Source organism: Pogoniulus pusillus, chromosome Z, assembly GCF_015220805.1.
Source record: "Pogoniulus pusillus isolate bPogPus1 chromosome Z, bPogPus1.pri, whole genome shotgun sequence".
Taxonomy (NCBI): Eukaryota; Metazoa; Chordata; class Aves; order Piciformes; family Lybiidae; genus Pogoniulus; species Pogoniulus pusillus.
In genome coordinates this window covers 90,704,420-90,724,129 of record NC_087309.1, presented here as the reverse complement: position 1 = coordinate 90,724,129, position 19,710 = coordinate 90,704,420, and the positions used below count along the sequence as shown (strand labels likewise).

General features: G+C 44.9%; 1 protein-coding gene across 4 annotated transcripts in view; it reads right to left on the bottom strand.

Moving 5' to 3' along the window:
• Positions 1-19,710, bottom strand: part of CORO2A (coronin 2A) — an 87,986-nt gene that overhangs the window by 23,194 nt on the left and 45,082 nt on the right. For all 4 annotated transcript variants that reach the window (XR_010309123.1, XM_064176702.1, XM_064176704.1 and 1 more), the window contains exons 2-3: positions 8,064-8,264; positions 736-852 (exon numbers count right to left, since the gene is read on the bottom strand). Coding sequence is in view for 3 of the 4 variants with exons in the window: in XM_064176702.1 (XP_064032772.1) it covers positions 736-852; positions 8,064-8,264 (318 nt within the window). In the remaining variant the exon portion in view is untranslated. The remainder of the gene's footprint in view (positions 1-735; positions 853-8,063; positions 8,265-19,710) is intronic.

Sequence of the window (19,710 nt, the reverse complement as noted above, 5' to 3'; positions counted from 1 at the left end):
AAGGGAAACCTTTCTGATAATGTGTGGCAGGGGCCAAATACAGCATGTAGGAGAAACCAAATCTGGAATCTCTGAGAGAAAAAAAAAAACACAGTAGTCAGTCAAATGTCCTCATTATCACAGAAGTCAACATTGCATTTCTGACAGGACAGGGAATGCAGCCTTTCTGTGGGTAATATGGGCTAAACTCTCTCTGTCCTACATAAACTCTGCCTTTCAATTCCTATTAACTATTCTTCATCTACACTAGAGTAAAATATGTGACTGCATCTTAATTATACTACTTGTTGCCCAACAGCATGATACAGATCACTCCACTCCACAATGCTCCTGCTGAGTGCAGGAATAAACTCAATTTTGCTTTGCTGGGATTTAATCTGAAACAGCTGTTTGAGATTATGTTGTATTAAATGTTTTGTTCTAAAGTGAAGAAAGTATTTCACAAAGATTAAACTTTTAAAGTCAGATTTTGTTTTTCTCATGCAAACACTCCCAAAAAGCCTCAACCCCATGCACAACACATCTTCCTCTCAACACTGATTTTAGTGTGTTACCTGGAAAGGATCACACAGATATGATCTCAAGAGAAAGGGATCTTACCCTTACCTGACTTCCTTTATAAGTATATATATGCTTTCACATCACATCCACAGGCCATTTGGCTTATTTCTGATTTCTATCCTCAAAAAGCACCTTACCCAGGTGATGACATGGAACACAAGCTGGTAAACTTACTGTGGCATCTTCTGAACAGGAAGCTATTACAAAGTCATTGAATGGGTTCCACTTGATGTCCAGAACATTCCCTTTGTGCCCACATATTCTGGGATAGTGTGGGTCAAGCTTGCCTGTCTGGAAGAAAACACAAATGTCATCAAACGTACGGTAAACCATGGGATTCCGAGATATTTCCCCAGGAGAATGGAGCAAGGTCTTTCTGCCTTTTACTTTCCAAATGCTCTGGGTGCTCTCTGGCTATTGAGAATGAGATTTTGTTGTACCTTTTGCTCTGCAAGACAAGCCTGGAGGATGGGAACACAAATGAAAGAAATTAAAGAAGTGCTCTGGACTTCCCACATACCCATTTCTATAAGAAATCTGCACATGTGCTGCAGCAGAGGCTGATGAAGTTAGAAGACACTGTTTGGTGCAGACACCAGAATGAAATTTGGAGAGAAAACACACAGAAAATTCATGAATCTTGCATTTAAAAAAAACTCTTTCAGGGAATAAATGAAAAGAAAAATAGAAAATAAGGGGGGGAAAGAAAATACAAAAGAAAATTTAATAAGGGAAGGGAAGGGAAGGGAAGGGAAGGGAAGGGAAGGGAAGGGAAGGGAAGGGAAGGGAAGGGAAGGGAAGGGAAGGGAAGGGAAGGGAAGGGAAGGGAAGGGAAGGGAAGGGAAGGGAAGGGAAGGGAAGGGAAGGGAAGGGAAGGGAAGGGAAGGGAAGGGAAGGGAAGGGAAGGGAAGGGAAGGGAAGGGAAGGGAAGGGAAGGGAAGGGAAGGGAAGGGAAGGGAAGGGAAGGGAAGGGAAGGGAAGGGAAGGGAAGGGAAGGGAAGGGAAGGGAAGGGAAGGGAAGGGAAGGGAAGGGAAGGGAAAAATAAGAACATAAAAGAACAGGGTGGGGAGGAGAAAATGAAAGAAAATTTAAAAAGAGAAGAGAAGAGAAGAGAAGAGAAGAGAAGAGAAGAGAAGAGAAGAGAAGAGAAGAGAAGAGAAGAGAAGAGAAGAGAAGAGAAGAGAAGAGAAGACCAAGCAAACAGGTGAACAAACCCCCCCACAACAAAACAAAACAAAGTCTCTCATGAAGACATTTTCTATAATGGGGATGCAGAATCTCTTAGATTTTATTGCATTTATTTTAATTCTTCAGGAACAAAAGACATTTGTGATACAAATTACAAATTAATTTGCTTTCAACAAGCTATCTGCTTGTCTCTGATGATGTTCCTATCCAGCCAGTCACCGGATTTAATTAGCATTCCAGAGTCTCAAAAAAAAAAAAAAAATCCACATTTGGGTGGCATTGTCACTGGTGTTAAAAAACAAAACAAAACAAAACCCACAAACCCATAACAACACCTAAAACTGGTCATTGTGACAAAGTGATCTAAGAAATGTCGCCACGTGGTGATTGTGTTGCATCACAATAAATCCACACCGCAGGCACTGCCTCTGCTACACAGTCACATCACAGTACTCATCATGTTCTAGGACTGGTGCTGGGCATTTATTGACGCTGGAGGAAGCATTTGCTTCTCCCTGACAGGAGCAGCAAAAGTATGGGGAAATTCAGGACCCGTCTTGCATTTCTCCACTAGCAAAAATCAGTTGCCTAAGGAAAGGTGGCAGGCTAGTGATTACAGAATCACAGAATGGTCTGAATTGGAAGGGATCTCCAAAGGTCATCTAGTCCAACCCCTCTGCAGGGACATCCCCCATTAGATCAGGTTGCCAAAAGCCCTGCCAAACCTCACCTTGAATATTTCCAGGGATGGGGCCTCATCCACCTCCCTGCTAAACCTGTTCCAGTGTTCCACCAGCCCCATGGTATAGAACCTGTTCCTAACATCCAATCTATATCTGCTCTTCTCTAGTTTGAAGCTATTTCCCCTCATCCTATCACTGCAAGCTTTTGTAAAAAGTCCCTCTGCAACCTTCTTGTATCCCACTTCAGGTACTGGAAGGCTTCTATTAGGTCTCCCTGGAGCCTCCTCTTCTCCAGGCTGAACCCCAGCTCCCTCGGCCTGTCTTCCTAGCACAGCTGCTCTAACTCCTGATCATTTTCATGGCCTCCCTCTGGACCTACACCATAAGGTCCATGTCCTTCCTGTATTGAGGGGTCCAGAGCTGGGTGCAGTACTCTAGGCCAGGTTTCACCAGAGCAGAGCAAAGTGGCAGAATCACCTCTCTGGATCTGCTGGCAATGCTGTTTTTCATGAAGCCCAGGACATGGTTTGCCTTCTGGACTGCAAGCGCAAACTATTTGCTCATGTGCATCTTCTTGTCCATTAGCACCCCCAAGTCCTTTTCCACAGGGCTGCTTTCTATCACCTCATCCTCCAGCCTGTATTGATTGTGAGAACTGACCTGCTTACTTTTATCATACCTGGGAGATTTGTAAATCAAAATCAATGCATGTGGGAAGCAGACACTCTGTTGGTATGCTCCCTGTACCTCCACAGAAGTAGAGCACAGCAGAGGGCAGTAGAGCTGGCCCTAGCCTGCGTGTGGCAGGGATGTCACATTTTTCCCAACCTTGAAAATTTGTGTGGTTTGGAATGCAGAACAGAACACAATGCATAGCTATTCTGGCTTCACTGGAAAGTTTGTCACATAGACTGGGACTAACCTGCTTTAAAATGAACAACTAGAGGGCTCTGAAATGTAAGACTGCTTTTTAAAACTACAACCTGAACCAATTCCCTTTTATAACAGTGACAATGCAAAGTAATTTGGGAAGGAAAAGGAGAGATAAAAGACCTTTAATAAGCAGCATTCCCCCACCCATAGCGTCCTTTCATATGCTTCAGGGCTTGGTTTCAAGCTGGCACCTCTATGGGCTAGGTGGCCAGCTCCACAGGATCCCTTCACCCCTACGGGAACTCTATCCCATCCCAGAGCTGGCTGCCTGTCTGCTTCCTACTCCTTTCGAGAGACTCCCTGCCTGCCCTGAGTCTGCTCTGCCTGCCTCATCCTGCAAGGCTTTCCTACACCCATGCCCCCAGCAGACTCATCTCGCCCTTGAAAAGGAATCTTTGCCCTCCTGCGAAGCCATCCCACCTGCCCCAGTGCAAGCCTGAAGCCCTGGGACAGAGCAAGAACTACAACATATGAATCTTCAGGCCCCAAACAGGCATATATAACAGGTAGGGCTGTTGGCCTCAGATGGGCATCCGCAAGTGAAAGTGAAGCTCTTTATGTGTTCTTCATTCTGCAGATCAAAAACTATTTCTGTAACTGGATGTGTTGTCATGCATGCTGAGGGATCTGACTTGCACTGTTACTTGCAGAACTTGAAAATGAGTAATTTTTCAACTGCTCACTTTCTAAACTCACAGAATATTTTTTAAAAGTAGCCCAAACAGGAGTTCATTGATGAGAATCACTTCCAGTGGGACAGCTGTTAAAATTCTCTTGGCAGATTTCTACAGGGTATACGCTACCATGAGATGGGTCAACCCCACCTCTCAGATGTTCTTCAAAGGGCACAAACACACCTTGTCATCACATCATGGCACAAGACTCATGTATGGTGTCATGACAGATTTCACTTCATAGTCTTCACCTCCAAACAGAAAAGAGTGGGGTTTGTGTCTAGGAGGTCTATAGAGCTGCAGATGCCCTCCCTTTTCACATCTGGTGCTGATACGCTGAAAGACTGCAGACTGCAAAGAATTGGACAGAAATATTTCCCTGTCTCTTGGATCTTTGTTCTCATTTTGCTATCCCTTTGCTTATGCTGCAAAGGGAGAGACAGCTGTAGTCTGAACTATGTTTAGGCATCAGAGAAAGACAGGCCTTCGTCTGTCAAAGGGAGGCCAAGAAATTACTTTCTGACTTAAAATCCCTCCTCAGCTCAAGGTGCATGCACTTCCCCAACACATCTGTGCCAGACACTCATGCCCAGTTAGGCCACACTGTGGAAGAGCAGCTCATCTCCCAGTTACAGTCCTTAGCCTGTGTCTCCTTGGACTTGCATGACTTGCAAAAGCATTCAGCCTGTCTTGGGCACCAGGCAGCCTCTGTAGCCACAGCCCCTTCCCACTCTTGTGAGAAGTGCTGCTGTTTCACCTAGCTGGCCTCAATGGCACATCTTCCTGATGACCCAGCTGACACATGCTGCAACAGAAGACCATTCTCCAAGCGGTGTTAAATACTCAATTAATTCCTCTTCAGGTTAAATGCCTGCTGAAGGGAGGGTGTCTAAGGCAAAGAGCCAATTTTCTATGTAACCTCTGCTGCCTTCAAGCCTACCTCAGGCTTTGAGACAGAAGGACTGGTGCAGAAGACAGAAAGTGATAGTTATTCCGGGACAGATGAGAGACCTTGCTGTCCATGACTCAACTAGAGATGAGCACAACAAACAAGCGAGGAGGTACAGTTAAACAGAGCAAGGTTGAGTCTGCATTCAAGAACATCCTGAGGCAGGCAGCTTCTCCAGTAGCACACACAGATTTAACCCAAAAAAGCACTGGAGATGCAAGAGCAGCTCTCCAAGAAGATTGATTATTCTCCCTGGAAAGTGTAGCCCCTCCTTGTCCCAGCTACCATCTCCCACATTGCCTAAAGGTCTTTTGCGCTTTTCCTTCATGCTGTGCATGCTCAGGATGTGGCTTCTCCCTATGAATCCAATCAAAAGCAACCACAGATCAGCTGTCCATCATGAGAGGGCAATGCTGTCTGCCGAGCAGGCTGCCTTTGGTGCCCTGGCAGACAGGGCCACAGGAACCTGGAACACTGGATCATCATCACAGAAGGACATGACAGCTACAAATACCACCACCAAGAGCACATGCTGCATTTTACCACATGGGACCTGTTTGGAAATGTATCATGAAGAAGAGTAACTGGTATCATAGCCCACAGGCTCAGGGAACCCCACCCCTTTTTGTGGGTGGCAGAGGCTGCTTTCCACCATGGGTCAGAGAAGAGCTGTTTGGAGCTCAGCAAGTACAGATCCTTTCCTTGATTCATCACCATAGGTCAACCCCCAAGCAACTTCCTGAACTAGAGGACTTGCATCTGAACACAGTTTGTAAACCAATTCCTCTCCATAACTCTGTCCTGTTTCGAACCTCTTAATTCTTCCAAGTTCATCAGCATCTAGACCAGTCAGTGTCACATCTGAACTGCAGAAGCATTCACATCTGCTGCTAACAGCTTGCTCCTTGCTCTCCAGGACCACCTTTATCACACAAATCAAGAACAACAGCCTCTTTCACTTCTTCGTCATCCTCTTCACAGTTTATATATCTTGCTTATTTGGTTTTTTTCCCCCTAGCCTCATTGAAACCTAACCCACAGTCTTTCTTCATGTGAAAGCAATTTCACATTTTCATTGATGCACTTAAATTATCCTTTTCTGTATCTTCTAGTTCTACCATGCCCTTGACTTCTTCAAGCACTATTTCAGATCCAGGTGAAGTATCTGTGCAGGTGTTAAGAATGGAATAATTGCTGCTAAAGACTTGCAAAGCTGAGAAGAGGTAAGAAAGAGGAATAATTGTAAGTAAGCAATAGAAATGCCTTCATCTGTTTTTGACAACACTTTGAAAGGTAGGCTCCACCCCATGTCTCACAGTCACCAGCTGCCTAACAACAGGTGCAGATCTCTGGTAAAGACATCTTCCTCAGCCTCAGAGGTTCATGGTTGAGAGAGAAGTGACTCAAGAAGAGGGTAGTGGTTAATTTTGGAAGGACCATCTCTGAGCAGCATCACTGGAGAGGAAGATGAGTGCACAAAGTGAAGAAGGACCAGGAATTGCATTAGATTCTTCAAGGACAGCCAGTTCACTTTTATGCTTGGCAAATATACATTGGAAAAGTGGCATTGCAATAATACCATTTTTTTATTTTAATAACTTTTAATTAAAGGCTGAACTTTTGCCTTTCATTTTTTCTGCTTTGATTCCAAAAGAGCTCATAATCTCATACTGAAGTTCATAGAATCATAGAATCAACCAGGTTGGAAGACATCTCCAAGATCATCCATTCCAACCTATCATCCAGCCCTGTCCAATCAACTAGGCCATGGCACTAAGTGCCTCATCCAGGTTTTTTTTTAACACCTCCAGGGACAGCGACTCCACCACCTCCCTGGGCAGCCCATTTAAATGGCAAATCACTCTCTGTGAAGTTAATCCACTTTATTGCATGCCTAATTTTTCTGAAGCAATATCCATCAGCCAGCCAGCTTCTCCCTCTTATCAGATTCCTAAGTCAACAAAACCCATAAACCTGGGATTTGCTTCCTAAATGGAAATTTCTCCCATGTCAGAGCTTGAGGCTTAAGATCTTCATTGCTTGATAGCCATCATTCTATTCTTTCACAAAGGAGAAGATAAGTAAACCACCATGTTCTCCTTTGGTCTCAGCTGAACCCATGCCACTACAGCACCTTTCAATTTTTGCCCTCTATATCTAACAACTGGGTTTTTTTTTACTCCAAAGTTCTCTTAGGAGGCAAACATCTAACAGCACAGTTCCTGGTGATTGTACCAGAAAGCCAAATGGGGTATGCAATAATAGAATCACAGAATCATAGAATGGCTCAGGTTGGAAGGGACCTCCAAAGGTCATCTAGTCCAACCCCTTTGCAGTCAGCAGGGACATCGTCCACTAGATCAGGTTGCCCAAAGACCTGTCAAGCTTCACCTTGAATATTTCCAGGAATGGGGCCTCAACTACTTTCCTGGGCAACCTGTTCCAGTGTTCCACTACCCTCATGGTATAGAACCTGTTCCTAACATCCAATCTAAATCTGCTCTTCTCTAATTGCTTCTTGTGCAGGCTTTTGTAAACAGTCCTTCTGTAGCCTTCTTGTAGTACCTCCTTCAGGTACTGGAAGGCTGCTATTGGGTCTCCCCAGAGCCTTCTCCTCTCCAGGCAGAACAACCCCAGCACCTTCAGCCTGCTCTCATAGCAGAGGTTGTCCAGCCCCCCTAATCATCTTCATGGCCCTCCTCTGGATCCATTCTATCAGATCCATGTCCTTCCTGTCTTGAGGGCTCCAGAGCTGGATGCAGTACTGTGGGTGAGGTTTTACCAAAGCAGAGGAAGGCATTAAAAAAACTGCAAGCAGCAATGTAAGACAACCCCAAAATAGTCAAAATATGAGTAGATGGGACATGGTATAGTGGTCACAGAAGTATTGTGTAGAAAGTTGGACATGATGATCTTAGAGGTCTTTTCCAACTTCAGTTGATTATATCCATGTCTCCATCATTCTGCAACTCAGGCAACAGCATTAGCTGAGTTTCCTGTGTAATCTGTGAAGCCCATCTCTCCTCCACCCTCTTACATGCTCTTGACAGGCTGCTGGCCCTGGGGGGCCTCACCTGGTGGATGGGAATGACGAGGAAGGCTCCTCCGCCTGCACACTCAGTCACCACTGCAATGAAGTAGGGGTTCACAGCACAGAAGTGGTTGTCATGGACATTGTGTGTGATGGGGACGCAGTCATAGCACTTCTCCTTGCTGGCAGCCTTGCCGTACACGTGGCGGAACTTGGAGCTGCGGTATTGGGGGTACCACGACATCTGCAAGGGGAGAAACACAATGCCCCATGACATAAGGACTGGGCCTTCCAGCAAGGCTTGCAGATTCCCACTCCCTCTCTTCAGCACAGGCTCCCCATCCCCATTTGTGCTGCTCACACCAACCCTCAGACAGGCTTTCCTGCATGTTTTCACCCCTCTGCCCTTTTTGGCCACTCACTACAAGAAGGACATTGAATTGCCAGAGCACGTCCAAAGAACAAGATTGTCTAGAGCACAAGCCTTGTGAAGAGCAGCTGAGGGTACTGGAGTTGTTTAGCCTGGATGAAAAAGTGGCTATGGGGAGATCTTTTCACTCTCTACAACTGCCTCAAAGGAGGTTGTGGAGAGGTGTGGGTCAGTACATTCTCCTAGACAACAAGAAGCAGGATGTTGCTTGGGTGTTAGGATGGACTAGATGTTAGAAATGTGTGCTATTTTGAAGCTAGCTAGAATGTTTTCGTGAGAAGGACTAGATCAGAGGCTGTGAAATCAAAACAATGGTGATGTTTACTTCCCTCATAGGCTCGCTGAGTTGTATAAAAACATAATTCAAAACATATATAACACATTCAGCACCACTCTTACTTGGGATGCTGGCTGAGATGCATCTTGCAACTCTCTAACTTCACCCTCCATTTTGGAACTAATCCACTTTGCTTCCTGACCCCCTGGATGAACCTCAATTCTTCCTTGGGACTGGGGTAAAGTTGAGAGGGATAGGGGGAAGGTGAAGGGGAGGTTGAGAGCCCCTCCTGGGGACTCAGGTTTCTGGGAGGGAAGTTGTGTTTCTGTATTACCTTTTACCTTGTGTATTTCTGTACATAACTGTATATACTGTAAAGATCTGCTTGTATATTTTGCTTGCTATAAATATAAGCTTCATTCATATTTCCAGAGCTGGCTGAGTCTTGGTGTGGCAGGGGCAGGTAACCCCCAAGCCATCACAAAATGTTTCTTCACTGGAAAAGTGGTTAAGCATTGGAGCAGGCTGCTCAGGGAAGTGGTGGAATCACCATCACTGGAAGTGTTAAACAAGTGTGTAGATGTAGCACTTCAGGACATAGTTAAGTGGTGGGGACTCCATGGTCTTCAAAGTCTTTTCCAACCTGAATGATTGTATAGTTCTGTGATTCTATGACCTGTCTCTGTACCCTGTGCACATGTCTCATGAAGAAAGGAGAGTGTAGGGGAGAAAAGGTGGTTCTCTCTATTACCAGTCAGCTGGGCTGTGCATGAATCAGCAACCATTGTCACCAGGGCAAGGCCGCAAGTCAGCAAGTTTAAGAGGAGATGAATCCTGGTAGCTGAGTTCAGGAAGCAGGAAAGATCCAACATCTTGGTTGAGAAAGGTAAGTTTGAGTGGGGTAGGGGGAAGGTGAAAGGGCAGTTGGGAGCCCCTCCTGGAGACTCAGGTTTATGAGAGGGCTGTTGTGTTTCTGTATTATCTTTTACCTTTTATATTTCTGTATATAACTGCATATACTGTAAATATCTGCTTGTATATTGTGCTAAGCTGTAAATAATAAGCTCCATTCAATTTCCAGAGCTAGCTGAGTCTAGTCTGGGTGATTTTCAAAGTGGGGGGTGGGGGAGTGGGTAACACCCAAACCATCACATCCTTTGTTTTGGGACTCCAGTGTGGGGCAAATTAATTTTGAGTGATTGTTAATTAACTCTGGGAATCAGAATGAAGCTAATGAAGTTATTTTACTTAGTGGGGGCTATTGTGTGGCCTGTCCTCTGTTTTCTTGTTTATAATTGGATCAAGGCACAAATTGGTTCCTTTTTTTTTAGTCTAACTTTGAAGAAGATCAAAGCTAAACTTACATCAAATTTTTGGAGTTGGGGGGATTTCATCCTTGGCTATATTGGGTTCAATGTCACTGAGTCTTTTACCAGTAACATTACAGGGGCATTCGCCAGTAACATTACAGGAAATGGAAGTGTTACTTCTTCTGCTTTATCTACAGCCCTAGTGAGAGTAATCCTACATAAGATTAAGGTGGCAGACCCTTGTTCAGAATTTTATTCACGTCAAACTGTGGTATTTCTGGTGCGTGTGATTTTAGCTCTTATAATTTTTGATTTTATAATAATTTTAACATTATGTGTGAGAAACTTGAGTGTGATGCCTTTAAGAAGTAAAAAGAAGGGACTAGTGTCCCATACAAAAAGTAAACAAAGTACCAATGCAGGTGTAAACACTGATAACTCAGGGACAGAGCAAGGGCGGTCCACGACTACACCTCCTCCCCCAGATTCTGGGAAAGCTGCCAGTGTTCCTACCAAGAATGATAACACGGCAGGATGCCCAGGAACACAGGGAACTACCCAAACTCAAGATGTTCCTTCAACTAATAATATTAATTCAGCCAGTTCGACTCCCCAGGCAGCAGAAAAAAAGCCTAGCTGTAAGGCAGATTTGAACTCACAGGTCTCAGGCCAGACACTTCAAAACCACTAGTGGACTCATCAAAATCTGTCACACTGCAGGTTCTCTTGGCACCTGCCATGTCCGAGTTAAGATGAAACATTTGACAAAGTGTGATTCGAAAGAGGACTTAGGAGAGGGGACCTCTGGTGCACAAGAGGACGAAGAGGAGACATTTAGTCTTCGAGATTTGGCAAACATACTTAGATCTCAATACTCTGATGAGAGGAGCACTGTGAGGTTGGCTGCCAAGAAAGAGGAAGGTTCTGAGGAGTTTAAGAGTGCTCTTAGGAAAATTCTGTTTCTGGGCCAGGGACAACCAGATCAACAAGAGGAAGATGAGGAGGATGACTTCCAGGATTCCAATGATCCCCTCAGAGAGGTCAGGGAAGTTAGGAAGGAATACTCAAGGGAATCAGGAGAGCCAATCCTAAGCTGGCTGGTGAGATGACGTACTATTGGTGCCAATGCCCTACAGGTAGAAGACAAGTCTGCCAAGCAGCTAGGGCCATTCACCAAGGAGAGTGGAGTGCACAAATACCTAGCAAGTCCTCTTGGTAAGGTGTGGACATGCCTTCTGTTGGCTGTGGCTATGAGATATCCTACTCGAGATGATCGACTATAGGGGGCCAAGATGTGAAACACCACTGAGCAGGGAATTAAGCTTCTGAAGGAGTTTGCTGTGAAGGAAGTGCTTTATGGAGATCATGGCACACATGAGCCTGATGACATTCCTCTTGGAACAGGTCTCATGAAGAAGCTTATTAAGCTTGCTCCTTCACCGTATGCTAACATCTTGGCTAGCAGGTTTATATCAAGAAATGATAATGGAAGGTCTTTCACTGTTGGTGAATTCACTGACCAGCTCAGGCAGATAGAGGACAGCTTGTCACATTCTGCCATAGTCTCTGCCATAAAAGCAATGACTACTGAGATAAAGGAGATGAAAGGTAGCATTGAGAATGGCATTAAGATTAGCATTAAGGATGGCATTAAAGATAGCATGAGAGAACTGAAGGTGGATCTTAAAACCCCCATTTCCAATCTGGTAAAGGATACCATCCCTGCATCATCTGAATAGGTGCATGTTTCTGCCATCAGGAACAGATGCCCACCTCCTGCAAGGCATTTCCAGCCCAGGAGGAGACAAATTCCATCTAGACATCAGCAATCATGTGCGTCACTGTGCTAGTTTGAAGCAGGGTAGAATGTTTTGGTGAGAGAAACTAAATGATAGGCTGTGAAAGGAAAACAATGGTGATGTCTACTTCTCTCAGAGTCTCGCTGAAGGAGACATGTAAACATTAGATAACACTCTCACCATTTTGTCTTCACTCTCGGGCTGGGCTTTGACTGAGCTGCATCTCCCTAACCTCATCTGCCACTCACCTTTGCTTCTTAACCTCTTGGCTGAACTTCTATTCTTCCTTAGGACTGGGGTAAGGTTGAGAGGGGCAGAGGGAAGGTACAGGGGTGATTGAGAGCCCCTCCTGGGGACTCAGGTTTCTGGGAGGGGAGTTGTGTTTCTGTATTACTTTTACCTTGTATATTTCTGTATATAATTGTATATACTGTAAATATATGCTTGTATATTGTGCTAGCTGTAAATAAATAGCTTTATTTATATTCCCAGAGCCAGCTGAGACTAGTCTGGGTACCTTCTAAAGTGTGGGGGGGCAGGGTACACCCAAACCATCACATAATTTTATTTGGCTTTCCCCAACTTGGGGCAAATTCATTTGAGTGATTGTTAATTGGCTCTGGGAATCAGAATGAAGCTAATGAAGCAGCTGTTTTACTTGGTGGGGGCTATCATGTGGTCTGTTTTCTGTTTTCTTGCATTCAATTGGATCAAAGCCCAAATTGTTTATTACTTTCTTAATGTAGCTTATACGAAGGCTAAAGCTAAACTCACAACCATTTTCTGGTCCTGAGGCGATCTCATTCTTGGGTATGCTGGTTTTAATGTCACTGAAAATCTTACCAGTAACATTACAGGGGTATTTACCAATAATTTTACAAGCAATCAAAATACTGCTTTAACTACTGCATTAATGAGAGTGATTCAACCCCGAACTGAGATGCCAGACCCTTGTTTAGAATTTTACGCAAGGCAAACCATGGCATGTGTAGTGTCTGTAATTTTATGTCTTGTAATTTTTATTTTCATATTAATTCTGGCATTATGTGTGAAAAATTCGAATGCAATGCCTGTAAGAACTTGGAAGGTCTCTGTCTAGAAACTAAAAGGGACAGTTTTGCAACCAAACCAAAACAAAGATAACTCAGGAACACCACCTCTCTCCAAGCAAAATTCAGGTGCACAACAAGGGACAGTCAATACACCTCCCTCTTCAGATTCTGGGAACACTGCCAACACTCCTAGCTAGAATGATAACAAAGATAACGTGGCAGGATTGGCAGGCGTCCCAGGAGCACAGGCAAATAATACTAATAATACTAGTAATACTAGCTCAATCAGTCCAAATCCCCAGCCATCACACCAGAAACCTGTTAGCTCTAAGACAGATCTGAACTCACAGACCTCAGGCCAGACCCCCAATGATTCAAATCCTCCAGTAGACACGTCAAAGTCTGTTGCTGTGCCGGCCATTTTGGCACCTGCTAAGGCAAAAGCCAAGACACAGCTTTTGACAAAGTGTGATTCAAAGGAGGATGTAAGAGAGGGGACCTCTGGTGAGCAAGAGGAGGAAGAGGAGGCATTTAGTCTTTGGGACCTAGCGAACATGCTGAGATCGCAGTACTCAAATGAGAAGCGCGCTGTGAGGTTGGCTGCCAAGAAAGAGGATGGTTCCAATGAGTTTAAGAGTGCTATGAGGAAGGTTCTGTTCCTAGGCCAGGGACAACCAGATCAACAAGAGGAAGACAAGGAGGATGACATCCAGGACTCCAATGATCCACTCAGAGAGGTCAGGGAAGTTAGAAAGGAATATGCAAGGGAATCAAGAGAGCCAATCCTAAGCTGGCTAGTGAGATGACGTAGCATTGGTGCTAAGCCCTGCAGGTAGGAGACAAGTATGCCAAGCAGCTAGGGCCACTCACAAAGGAGAGTGGAGTGGACAAATACCTAGCAAGTCCTCTTGGTAAGGTTAGCTTGTGGACACGCCTTCTGTTGGCTGTGGCTATGAGATATCCTTCCCAAAATGATTTGCCATGGGCTGCCAAGAAGTGGAACACCATTGAGCAGGGAATTAAGCTTCTGAAGGAGTTTGCTGTGAAGGAAGTGCTCTATGGTGATCATGGCACACATGAGCCTGATGACATTCCTCTTGTAACAGGTCTCATGAAGAAGCTTATTAAGCTTGCTCCTGCATCCTGTGCTAAGATCTTGGCTAGCAAATTTCTATCAAGGAGTGACAATGGAAGGTCTTTCACTGTTGGTTAATTCACTGACCAGCTGAGGCGGGTAGAGGACAGCTTGTCACATTCTGGTCTAGTCTCTGCCATACAAATTATGACTACAGAGATAAAGGGGATGAAAGACAGCATGAAAGAACTGCAGGAGGATCTTAAAACCTCAATTTCCAATCTGGTAAAGGATACCATTCCTGCATCATCTGAATGGGTGCATGTTTCTGCCATCAGGAACAGACGCCCACCTCCTGCAAGGCAATTCCAGCCCAGGAGGAGACAAATTCCACCTAGACATCAGCAATCACGTGTGTCACTGCAGATAATTCTGCGTGACAAATACGGTGAGAACATGAACAAGTGGGATGGTCAGCCTACTTCAGCTCTTTCAAAGAGAGTCAGGGAACTGCAGAGTGGCAGAAATAAAGGCAACAATGCCAGGAAAGTAGCTGTCACTTCTTCAGCTCCCGAGAGCAACTGCAATTATTCCAACAATTGCAATTTCTCTCACAACAACACCAACCATTGTGTACTCCCCACATTCCATGTTCAGCATTAGGGGTGCCCTGCCTCCAGCCAGCAGGAGGAAAGGGATAGTGGAGAGAACCGAATCTATTGGAATGTATTCATGAGGTGGCCTGGCAGTTCAAAAGTTTGGAAATACGGGGCTTTAGTTGACACAGGTGATCAGTGTACTTTATTACCATCAAATTGCAAAGGGACAGAGTCCATTTCTATTTTTGGAATCACTGGTGGATCTCAAGAGTTAACCAAGATACAGGCTGAGATCAGTTTAACTGGTAAAGAGTGGAAGACACATACCATTGTAACTGGTCCTGATGCGCCTTGCATTCTGGGAATTGACTTTTTGAGACAAGGTTGTTTCAAATATCCTAAGGGTCACAAATGGGCTTTTGGAATAGCATCTGTAGAGATTGAGGATGGTAAATTGAAATTGTCCATTAGACCTGAACTTTCAGATGAATCTGCAGTTGTGGGACATCATGACATAGAGGATCTCAAAGTGCCAATTGCTACTCAAACTGTTCACCACAGGCAGTACAGAACTAACCGTGACTCTTTGTTGCCCATTCATCAGCTGATTTGTCAACTGGAGAGTCAGGCTGTCATCGAGAAAGCTCATTCACCTTTCAACAGTCCCATCTGGCCTGTGCATAAACCTAACAGAGATTGGCATCTGACAATAGATTGTTGTGCCCTCAACGAGGTGACTCCACCCAAGAGCACAGCTGTGCCGGACATGCTGGAACTCCAGTACGAGCTGGAATCGAAGGAGGCTAAATGGTATGCTACCATAGACATTGCCAATGCTTTCTTCTCTATTCCCATAGCAAAGGAGTGCAGGCCTCAGTTTGTATTGACCTGAAGAGGAACCTGCTACCAGTTCAACCGTTTGCCTCAGGGGTGGAACCACAGCTCAACGATCTGTCACTCAGTGATCCACAATGCACTGGAGAAAGGTAAAGCTCCAGAGCACATCCAATTCATCGACGACATCATTGTGTGGGGCCAAACTGCTGAGGAAGTCTTTGAGAAAGGTAACAAAATCATTGACATTCTGTTGCAAGCAGGTTTTGCCATTAAGAGAGACAAGGTCAAAGGACCTGCCAGAGAAATTCAGTTTCTGGGAGTGCAGTGGCAGGATGGTTGCCGTTACATTCCACAGGATGTGATCAACAAAGTCTCCACCATGGCAGTTCCCACCAATAAGAAGGACACTCCATCTTTCTTAGGTGCAGTGGGATTTTGGAGACTGCACATTCCTGGGTTCAGTCAAATTGTCAAACCTCTGCATGATGTGACTCGTAAGAGAAACAATTTTGAGTGGGGACCTGAACAACAAGCAGCCTTTGATCAGATCAAGCGAAAAGTAGTCCATGCAGTGGGCTTGGGACCTGTGCGATCTGGTCCAGACATTAAGAACATTCTGTACACGGATGCCAGTGACAGTGGTCCAACTTGGAGCCTTTGGCAAAGGGCTCCAAATGAGACACGTGGTCATCTACTTGGCTTCTGGGGATGTAGCTACAGAGGTTCGGAGGCAAATTACACTCCAACAGAGAAAGAGATACTAGCAGCCTATGAAGGAGTGAAAGCAGCTTCTGAAGTGATTGGAACTGAGTCACAATTGCTTTTAGCTCCTAGATTGCCAGTTCTAAACTGGATGTTCAAAGGCAAAAGTTCATCACTGCATCATGCCACAGATGCAACCTGGTCTAAATGGATGACTTTGATAACCAACAAGCACTAATGGGTAATCTTGATCAACCTGGTCTGGTGAAGGTGATCACCAACAGGCTGGAAGGCACAAACTCTACCAAACCTCCAGAGTAGAAAATAACCCATGCTGAGGAAGCTCCTCCCTGTGGTGATCTCTCTGATCTGGAAAAGAACTATGCTTTGTTCACAGATGGTTCCTGTGGTCTTGTTGGGAACAAGCAAAGATGGAAGTCAGCAGTCTGGAGTCCTACCAGGAGAGTTACTGAAGAGAGAGATGGAGAAGGAGAATCCAGCCTATTTGCTGAGGTAAAAGGTGTCCAACTTGCTCTTGATGTGGCTGAATGTGAAAACTGGCCTATCCTTTACCTCTACACTGACTCATGGATGGTAGCCAATGCTCTATGGAGTTGACTAAAAGACTGGAAAAAGCATGGTTGGCAGAGGAAATGAAAGCCTATTTGGTGTGCTGATCTGTGACAGGACATTGATGCACGATTGGAGAGAATTCCAGTGAAGGTGCGGCACGTAGATGCACACATGCCTAAGAGCAGAGCTACCGTGGAACACCAACACAAACAGCAGGCAGATCCAGCAGCTAAGATTTTTCAAGCTGACACCAACTGTGGTTTTGACCTTTTTCGGAAACACTGCGGTGAACTGTTCTTAGCTCGGTGGTCCCATGATTCATCTGGACATCAAGGCAGAGATGCAACATACCGATGGGCATGTGATAGGTCAATTGACTTATCCATGGACGCTATCACCCAAGTCATCCATGACTGTGGCATCTGTGCTGCTATTAAGCAGGCTAAGCGAATCAAGCCTTTATGGTGTGGTGAGCGATGGTCAAAGTACAAGTATGATGAAGCCTGGCAGATTGACTACATCACTTTACCTTGATCTCATTCTGGCAAGCAGTATGTGCTAGCAGTGGTAGAGGCCAGCACGGGATGGTTGGAAACCTATCCAGTTGTACATGCTACTGCATGTAACACCATTCTTGGCTTGGAAAGACAAGTCATGTGGAGACATGGAACTACAGAGAGAATCGAGTCAGACAGTGGCACTCATTTCAAGAACAATCTTGTGAAAAACTGGGCCAAAGAGCACGGTATTCAGTGGATCTACCACATACCCTACTATGCATCAGCTTCAGGGAAGATTGAGCACTACAATGGTTTGCTGAAAACCACCCTAAAGGCCATGGGGGGTGGAACTCTGAAAACCTGGGACAAACATTTAGCACAAGCTACCTGGATGGTAAATAGTAGAGGTTCAGTAAACAGAGCAGGACCTTCACAATCAGATTTGGTCCAAACAGTAGACAGTGATAAAATCCTTGTTGTATGTTAAGATAATCTGTTAGGGAAACCTGTTTGAGTATTTTCTCCTTTGGGCGAAGGGAAACCTGTCTGAGGGGTGGTGTCTGCTGAAGGTCCTGGTCATACCTACAGGGTAATGCAGGAGAATGGTGAAATCCAGTGTATTCCACAGAGAAATCCAACCTTAGCTGAGAGACTCTAAATTCAGAGTGTATAATACAAGCTGTTAGGAGTTTTCTGTTCTAGGTACCATCAGCGTCCAACAATGAAAGAATCTATGAGAGAATCTACAGTACAAAAGCACAAACCCAGTGTCACCTGGGAGTCCTTGTTCTCGTCTCATCTATGAGGAGACAAACTGCTGAGCTTTTGAATCAGCTACATCTGAGAGAGCCAGAATGAAGTGTGAGCTGAACTTGTAATATTTATTAGTGTAAATACTGTTGTAGATTAACTCAAATAGTTCTCAGCAATACTCTGAGTGAAGTAGACAGGGAGCAAGTGAGAAGAGCCTGTGTATCCCCCCACCCCGATATTTATAAACATTTATTAAATCCCTCTCAGTCTTCTCTTTTCCAGAATAAAAAGCTCCAGGTCTCTCAGTCTCTCAAGGCAGTATTTCAGTCCCCTAATTATCCCCATAGCACTCTGCTGGACCTTTCCCAACAGATCCCTGTCCCTCTTAAACTGGGGAGCCCAAAAGTTAATCCAGTACTCAAGACTGGGTCTCACCAGGGAAGAGTAGAGGGGGAGGAGAACCTCCCTTTATATGCTGGACACACTATTTAATACACTCCAGGATCCCATTGGCTTCTTGGCAACAAAGACACATTGCTGTCCCATGGATGACTTGTTATCTACCAGCACTCCCAGGTCCCTCTCCACAGGGCTGCTCTCCAGCAGATCACCTCCCAACCTGTATTGTTGCAGTTCATTATTCTTCCCCAGTTTTGTGAACTTCTTGCCCTGCTATCCAAATTGTAGGTGCTTTGAAGTCCATTTGTGTGGCACTGGTTAATTCTAAAAATTGAAACAGGAGACATCTTTCCTAAGCTCCATCCCAAATTGGACATTTAATCCTTCTTATTGGTGTTAGTCCATATTTGCTGTTTGTGTTTTACAGATTGTCTGCATGGGATGTCAGTGCCTGAAGATGGATATAGGAAAGCTGGAGAGGGCCTATGTGTGAGGGCCTGTGGTGATAGGACAAGGGTCAATTGTTTGAAACTAGAGCAGGGTAGCTTTAGATTGGACATTAGGAAGAAGTTCTTTACTATGAGAGTGGTGGAACACTGAAGTAGGTTGTTCAGAGAAGTTGTGGATGCCTCATCCCTGGAAGTGATCAGGCTGGATGAGGCTTTGAGCAACCTGGTCTGGTGGGAGATGTCCCTACTCATGACAGGACAGTTGGAACTGGATGATCTTTACTGTCCCTTCCAGCTCAAGCCATTCTGATACTATGATCTTGCTGTGTTCCTGCTCTCTGTAGGAGTGGTATCACAACAATTAATATCTCTTGCGTGCTTTGTGATCCTGTGCTTGAGGAGCCTTGAACCTCCAGACCATACAGTCTGCCCTACCTCAAGTGCAGTTTAGCTAGAATTTCATTGGAGCCAGGCAATTGGTTTCCTTTTGTACAGACAATATTCTTACTGTACAAAGGAACTGCTGCATTCAGGCAATACAGTGACTGTTTTTCTCCTCCAGTGTGAGTAAATCTAACTTCTGAAGCTGTAAAGAGTGTGAAGTTGTTTGAAAAGGGTGCACCTCTGGGGCTGCTTGGAGAGCTAGCCAGCTGTATATATTTCTGCCTCTGATATTCCCTGTTTCCAAGGTTAGCTTTCCAGGATTGCTGCTTTGTTTTTCAAGGGCTTGCATAGTTTAGCTGTTTCTGTTTGGGATGGGCATCGTGCACTGTGACAGAGACCCTTTGCATCTCAAGTTTTCTGAAATCAGCTAAGAATATGGACAAATGCAGGGGTCACAAAGGGGAAACATGCCAAGGTATAAGCCAGCAGCAAAAATCTTTCTGTAAGCAACTGGTGAATGGGACTTATTTTTTTCACAAGCATGTGTATTT